The sequence below is a fragment of the Cebus imitator genome, unplaced genomic scaffold (genome assembly GCF_001604975.1).
Source record: "Cebus imitator isolate Cc_AM_T3 unplaced genomic scaffold, Cebus_imitator-1.0 Scaffold197, whole genome shotgun sequence".
Taxonomy (NCBI): Eukaryota; Metazoa; Chordata; class Mammalia; order Primates; family Cebidae; genus Cebus; species Cebus imitator.
This window is the reverse complement of record NW_016107512.1, coordinates 1609733-1617680: the sequence shown is the minus strand read 5'-3', so window position 1 is coordinate 1617680 and position 7948 is coordinate 1609733. Positions and strand designations below refer to the sequence as shown.

The following is a 7948-nucleotide window of genomic DNA, read 5'->3' as shown; positions in this document are numbered from 1 at the left end:
TCAAGTCATATTGTTGGTTAATAATCCATGACCCTGGACGCCAGGGCCTAGCCGTTTGAGAACAGCATAGCTACAGCCCTGCCTGAGCAGTGCTGTTCCAGAACCCCCACATCGTAAAGGTTTCTTTCTTTCCCCTTACCTTTCCCCCAGTAATTCACCTGCCACTTTCTGTGTCAGGGAGCGCTAGGGCCCCTTTCCTGGAATGTTCTTCCATACACAGGGCTGAGGGCTCTAACCATCCTAAGAGAAGATGCCTGTCTTTCCTCTAGGCATGACCCCAGGGAACAGACACAGATCCTAACTTAGCAGCCAGATGATCCTTCCTTTTAATTATTCATTCCTGGGACACTCCCATTGTAAATGACCTGAAGAGGGACAAAAATGTCATTCTGGACACACATTTATCCTTAGCAAGAAGAGAAGCTTGACATCAGGGCAACACTGTATATGACATCAGTGGAGAGATCCCTTAATGCCATTCTGTTAGTTATTTGAGAATGACTTTTTTTCTTTTTTTTTTTTTTGAGATGGAGTTTTGCTCTTGTTGCCCAGGCTGGAGTGCAATGGTGCGATCTCAGCTCACTGCAACCTTCGCCTTCCCTGTTCAAGCAATTCTCCTGCCCCAGCTTCCTGAGCAGCTGGATTACAGGCATGAGCCACTATGCCTGGCTAATTTTGTATTGTTAGTAGAGACGGGATTTCTCCATGTAGGCCAGGCTGGTCATGAACTCCCGACCTCAAGTGATCAGGCTGCCTCAGCCTCCCAAAGTGCTGGGATTACAGGCATGAGCCACCACGCCCGGCCAGTAATGACTTTGTTGCTTTCTTTTTTTTTTTTTCTTTTTAGAGAATGACTTTCTATTTATGTACTGATTATTGCTGAATCTTGATTTCCTACTGCTTTTAGGACACAGGGGAGAATCTAATTAAACCATAAGAGAGTACAAGCGTAAATTCTAAGCCCTAAAGAACAATTTGTCCCCAGAAATACAGAAGCTTCCCTAACAATTTGGGTGGAAAATTGTGAGGGCAGGAATTCAGAAGGGCCTCATGGGGCTGATTTTATACATAAGGTTATAGAGTTATTTTTCAATACATTTGGTCGAATGTGTTGAATCCAAAGAGAAACATGTTAATTCTGGAATATGTCTTATGTAAAGTCATTTATCCCTTAGCTTTCTCCTTGTCCTTGCAGAAACAAACATAACAATTGAAGAAAACCTCCTGCAGAGTGAGGCTCACTTACCTGACTTTTCACATGACCCCACTTTTCCTTCCATAGCTAAGGACTTATGCGACAGGAGTGGGGATGGAGGCCAGAAGTGCACGGGACCAAACCTCCTCACTGACCAGATTCATTAATTTGTAATTGTTTGTAAAGGCCAATCAATTAAAATCCTATCCTTTCTCTGAGTGGGGTAAATTGATTTTGGTAATGGTTAATCTATCGAAATAGAATTCTCATTGAACACTTACCCTTTCCTTCTGGGAAAAGCAGCCATTTCCTATTTGCAAAATCAAGACAATCACAGTTGCACATTTTCCCAAATCTTTGGCTGTATTGCAATGGTTGTTTCATTTTGTAATCTCCATCTAAACATTTCCTAACCATGGATTAACAATATAGTTACTGACTGGTTTCTTTTAACAGTATTTATCCAACATAACAAAATAAACTGCAATTTGTTATACTTTTTTTTTTTTTACAAAACATTTTATAAATATTTTTACAAAATGTATACAAAGCAATTTCAAGTGAGACATACTATACAAATGAAGGTATTTAAGCAAATAAAGCCCACACCACACTGACAGCGAGTGACGCGTCCTCTTTCAGTCAAGTCAGTCTGTAAGGCCTCCCTAATCTAACAGAATCTACTAAATCCTTCAGAGCTAAAATATTTTTTTCGTAATTGCCAGATTAAAATTTTGCTTTATCTTTAGGAAGTTCTTAAGGACACAGAAAATCAAATGCTTAATAACAAATTCACACTTTTCCACAACAACAGGAAAAAAAAAAAAAGAAAATGATTTTTGTTACTGAGTACAAATAGCTCTAAAACGTAACTTTGACTAATGAACCTGAACAACTGAATGTTGGCCATCCGAGGCTGAGCTCTCCTACCCTTCACCAGAGGGGGCTCAACAAGCGAGTTATGATCCATGTGCGTAGAACCTAATCACAGGAGTAAAATACATTTCATAATCTTCATCTGTCATTATCTAGAATCCTTCCTCCATAAAAAGTAAACTTACATACAAAGACACAAAAATTTACAAGTTTCATTTTGGTAAATTAGGCTCTCCATTTGCTAGACAAGTGTTAGGGCTTAAAAACCCTGTAAGATGGTATATAGCAAAGCTAGGATTGGGACAGCAGGGCAGGACAGGGAAGAAAGAGAGGTGACAAATGTACATGAAGCTTATCTTGTCTCTTGAGAATTCCACTGATTTGCAGTAATTAATGTAACTCATTAGCAGCTGACATGAAGGCTTGCTTCCAGGTATAAAGTTTCACAATGAGAATTTGATTAGGAGGGATCATCTGTAAGTCTTGCTAGGAATTAGGGGAGCATGAGGCCTAAGGGAAGAAGAGCCTATGAAATCATGGAGTTCAGGGCAGGGTGCTATCCCAGGGCCACCCAAACACAAAGTACCGACTGGCAACACCAACTTATCTTTCTAATATGTTACAATATAGGAAAAAGGGGAAATCTGCAAATTCGACATTGGCACAAATAAGGAAAAACTGGTAACCCTAAAATGGCCCAGGTTTTCCAATTTGTATTGGCTGGGGCAAGTGGTTGGGGTGAAGGTACATTGCTATTCTGAAGACTGGCCATCTCACAGGGTTTTTGTGTGTGTGTAGTGGGACAGAAGGGCACGGGGGTACAGGTCTTCTGTTGCTGTGTTTTCTAATCAGAAGCCTTCCTTTCCATCATGGGCCAATCTGGAAAAGAAATGCCCAACATGATGACAGTGAGGGTCGTCCCCATGCTGGCGACAGCCAGAAGCAGATTCTGGCAACGCATTAAAGTGGAGACCAGTGGATGCACCTCTAGAGCCAGGGAGAAAAATGAGGGCGTACACACACTAAGAGGGAGAGTGAGTGTGCACACACAGTAACCAAAATGACCTCTGGATCTGAGCAGCTCAGAGACACATGCATGTGTATGTGTGGGAGAAGAGTGCATAAAAATACTACCACGTAGCCTTCCCAATGAGAGGAGATAAGTGATGGTTACAATGACATTGAGAATAAAGGTAACAACAGAAAAGGGATAACCTGGGGCAGGTATACAAGAAAGGAAAATGGAGAACACTTCCTGACAAGAAAGAAAAATAAATAAAGCAATAAGTCATGCTCACTACTATGAACACGGGCCACACACAAACCGTGACAGGGCATATCCTTTGGCTCTCAAATGAGAATCTCATGTCTCAGATCGTTCCTTTTAGTGGTGGGCTAGCTGGTTACCTTTGGTTTGTCTGTGTTTTGGTAATGAATTGCTGCCAGGGTGACTACTGTTCTCAGACAAGAAGCATAAAAACAAGGCCAAAGTCCCCTTAAAGTTTAAACTGAAAAATTACAACATAATTTTCAAATGAAGGTGCTTTTGATGCTTGGTTATTAGTTGTGGGAGAGGGTGCAAAGAGAGGTTAAATGAAACAAAATCCAGCAACAAACAAAAACATACATCATATGTTGACTATATCCAATTATAAATGCAAAACTTGTTTTTTCTCAATAGTTAACATATATATGCTTTTACATATATACATATTAATATTATAACCCTCATGGCTCTATCCCGGCCTCCCCTGTACACTGTGCCTCTTAAGTGGTTTCCATTTTCCTTTATTTAGCCTGGTGAAATGATTTCAAATTCTGCTATTGTAACTAAGAACAGAACATTCCCTAGATGAAATTCATCATGGATATGCCTAAAAGCATGAGGTTTTGCTCCAGGAGCATCAGAAAAGCACTTGAACCATCCACAGGGACGCCCTGCAATGCCCTGCTATGTGCTACTGGCTTTCCCACCAGGGCCGCGGGTCCCTGGCAGCGCAGCCAGCAATTTACTGCTCAAGGATGGCTGGGGGGAAGAATCATGTGGCCTTCCCCTCAACAATAACAAAACATACACACAAAACTCAAAATAATTAAAAAAAAAACTCCAAAACTAAATTTGGAGATGCAGTGGGATATTCTTTAAAAAGTACCTTCTATCTGTCTCATTTGATTTAATTAAGTCTGTTCTTTTCAAATGACTTATGATTGTCAAAATTTTACGCAGGGCCAAGTATACTGTGGTCTCATGGAGTTTTTAAAAAATAAAACAAATAAACAAAATGACTATATGCACTTTCATAACACTTGAAATGAGTGGGGCCTATCAGACTGCTTTCTAACAAGGATTAATTTTACTAATGGATCTCCCTGTAATCACGACAAGTATTGCTCTTAAACAAAGAACAGGATTGAGATTAGAAAGAATAACCTGTGATGAAAGATCAAGCAGGCTGGAGACAGGAGACCATTTCCATTTGCTTTTGCCAGGAAAGAATGTAACTGGTCCGGGGTGGGGTCTCGGGGCGGGTCAGGGGAGGACTGCGGCTATTAACACTCTAGGATACTATTTACAGCTGCTTCTAAAATGGAGTCAGTTTCTACAACACCTTCACTGTGGTCCGGGATGAATTTTTCCAGGCAGTTTTCCTGTGAAGCCATAGGAGAAAAGTTGGGGAAATCTAACTCAACAGAGCCGCTAACCGTGGGGTCACTCTGGGGCTGCCGTCCCGCCTTTTTGAGTTCCAAGATGTTCTTAAATGTATTTTCTAAACTCTTTGTCAGCTGGAGATCTGGCTGGGGCTCACCTGACCCTTTCATGATGTCTGTGTGTAAAACTTCATTCTTTGGAGAATTCCTCAGACTTTTGTCCTGGAAGGAATTATTACACGTCATCTCCAAGTGCGAATCCACTAGGATGCTTGAGAGTTTGCTCTCAGTACCGTGATCCGACCTGGATGAGGTTTTCCGGTGCCCTTCGGGGCCGGGAGAGCACTCACTGGCCTTCAAAGGCTCTCTCCGGCTGGCCTTCTCTTCAGACATGCTCTGGTACTGAACTAAGCCCACTTTGTCAAATTTCAGTGCTCTGCCAGGGCATTCTGTTTTTTTAGAAATGTTTCCTTCTGCAGAGACCACGATGTGATTAGGCACTAGATGAAACTGGTCATGATTCATGGGTTCTGTCACACTGGTTTTGGCTCGGTCTCTGCCTTGGGCCTTGGCCGGTGGATGTGGAGAGCTGCTTGCTTTACTGCCATGCTGGTCACTGCGGCCGAATTGTGTCTCATGAGCAGCTTTATCAAGTTTGAAGGAACAACAGAAATCAGCCTGAAAACCCTCTGGAAATGGGAACAAAAAGAACATGAGTGAGTGACTGGGAGAGTAGGAATTACACAACAGACCCTCAGTGGGTCAGGTGCGGACGGCAATGCCAGCCCTGCTCATGGAGTCCGTCTGCTTCACATACAGGAACATGCAGAAGCAGGACCTGAGCCTGAGAGGGCATCCTGTAAAGGCAGCCGAGGCTGTGGAGCCCCGGCTTCCAGATGGGGAGCTTAAACCTTTTGAAAAGGTAGATGCTTGATGACAATGGGAAAACGTGATGGGTAAAATGCTGTACTCAGTCCTGATCTCCAAGTATTATTTTATTTTTTTGTGATGGAATCTTGCTCTGCTGCCCAGGCTGGAGTGCAGTGGTACGATCTTGGCTCACTGCAACCTCTGCCTCCTGGGTTCAAGTGATTCTCCTGCCTCAGGCTCCCAAGTAGCTGGGACTACAGGCACCGTCACCACGCCCAGCTAATTTAGGAATTTTTAGTAAAGACAGGGTTTCACCACATTGGTCAGGCTGGTCTTGAACTCCCGACCTCAGGTGATCTGCCTTCCTTGGCCTCCCAAAGTGCTGGGATTACAGGTGTGAGAGCCACTGTGCCCAGCCTCTAAGTATTATTTTAAATTAGTTTTCAGCTAATGACCTCCTTGAAACAGTCTGAAAACAGAAATTAGGTGCTGGTATTAGCCTGGTTTCTTCCTTACAGCAGAAGGGCCTGGAATGGGGCTTTGCAGGGAAGAGGGGACAGACACCAGGAAACAGAAAACCCATCTATCTTACATACTTTCTGGGTGAAGAAAGCTACTTGTCTTTGGGTGAAGGCACTTCAATACCTTTAGACACATAGGAGAAGCCTGGCATCACTTTGCCAAGACCACAAAATGAATAGTCAACACTCATCCAAAATGATATGGAAGTCAATGGGTATGCAGGAACTGCGTCTGTGAGTGAGCACTCAACTGCACTAGGCTTCAAGAGCCCAAGGATGGCAAAAAAGATGTCCGTGAGGATTAAGAACATTGAGGGTACAGGTGGAGGTAGGCAGATTGCTGTTAAGCAAGAGTGGAAAAAATGTTAACTCTGGAAATAACTGAAGTAAAATGGGGCTTTGATGACATCTATAAAACCACAAAGAATATGTATAGTGTGAACATGAAATTTGTTCACCAACTTCTAAAATGCGAGTTCTAGGGCATATAGCCTTGAAATCTAAAAAGGTGATTCCATCCAACAAACATTGGCTGTGCAGGCCAAGGAGGAGAAGGAAGTAGCTGGGATCAGAGGTGTGAGCCACTGTGCCCAGCTCTCCCCAGAATTCACATTTTACCTTCAAGTTTTTTGAGATAGAGCTTTGCTGTTGTTGCCCAGGCTGGAGTGCAATGGCGTGATCTCAGCTCACTGCGACCTCTGCCTCCAGGGGGTCAAGCCATTCTCCTGTCTCAGCCTCTCCAGTGGTTGGGATTACAGGCATGCACCACCACACTCGGCTAATTTTGCATTTTTAGTAGAGACAGGGTTTTGCCATGTTGGCCAGGCTGGTCTCGAACTCCTGACCTCAGATGATCTGCCGGGCTCAGCCTCCCGAAGTGCTGGGATTACACGTGTGAGCTGCCATGCCCAGCCTACCTTCAGGTTTCTTACCCAAAGTTCAGACAGACTCCCAAAGGCCCCACAGTCCCTGAACCATGGCGGAGGCTGTCTACCTTCACTGTGAAGTTTCTTACCAGGGTCTACAAGTGCCAGGCGCTTGTCTCGGGATAGGGAAGCTCTTTCCTCCTGGTTGAACATCCTGTCAATCATCACCATCTCGGCAGAGGGATTGATTCGCTGAAAGAGAGAGGCCAGTCATTTCAGATGCCTTTTATCAACTGCAAACATCTCACTGTGTCTTTGGAACAACAGAAGCAATCAGAACTGACAGTTTGGTGTCTAGGTTGTAGTCATGTCCTGTTGAGTCACATAGGATACATATACAATTTTTTAAAAATTATTGTTTTTGGAAAAAATAATTTACACATTGGTACAAAGTTCAAAAAATACTACAGGGCATGTAAAAAGTGAGCCTCCCTTCTTTATCTCCCCTGGGCACCCACCACCACCCAGTGCCTCTCCCTGGAGGCATCTGCCTGCCTAGCAGTTTTCAGTACCCTTCTGGAGATATTTTTGACACACATAAGAATATATATGCACTTTGGCCAGGCATGGTGGCTCACGCCTGTAATCCCAGCCTTTGGGAGGCCAAGGCAGGCGGATCATGAGGTCACTAATTCAAGACCAGCCTGGCCAACATAGTGAAGCCCCGTCTCTACTAAAAATACAAAATATTAGCCAGGCATGGTGCTGCATGCCTGTAATCCCAGCCACTCAGGAGGCTGAGCCAGGAGAACTGCTTGAACCTGGGAGGTGCAGCTTGCTGTGAGCCAAGATCCCTGCCATTGCACTCCAGCCTGGGTGACAGTGTGGGATTCTGTCTCAAAAAAGAAGTAAAAAAATATACATGTATATACTTTATTTTATATATATATATATATATATATATATATATA

General features: G+C 43.5%; 1 protein-coding gene across 3 annotated transcripts in view; it reads right to left on the bottom strand.

The window, feature by feature from the left end:
- Positions 1-1535: 1535 nt before the first annotated feature.
- BICRAL (BRD4 interacting chromatin remodeling complex associated protein like) overlaps positions 1536-7948 on the bottom strand; it is a 56738-nt gene continuing 50325 nt past the window's right edge. For all 3 annotated transcript variants that reach the window (XM_017547299.2, XM_037745306.1, XM_017547298.2), the window contains 2 exons: positions 7127-7229; positions 1536-5409 (listed from right to left, as the gene is read on the bottom strand). In XM_017547299.2, the coding sequence (XP_017402788.1) occupies positions 4622-5409; positions 7127-7229 (891 nt within the window). In that variant the 3' untranslated portion in view covers positions 1536-4621. The remainder of the gene's footprint in view (positions 5410-7126; positions 7230-7948) is intronic.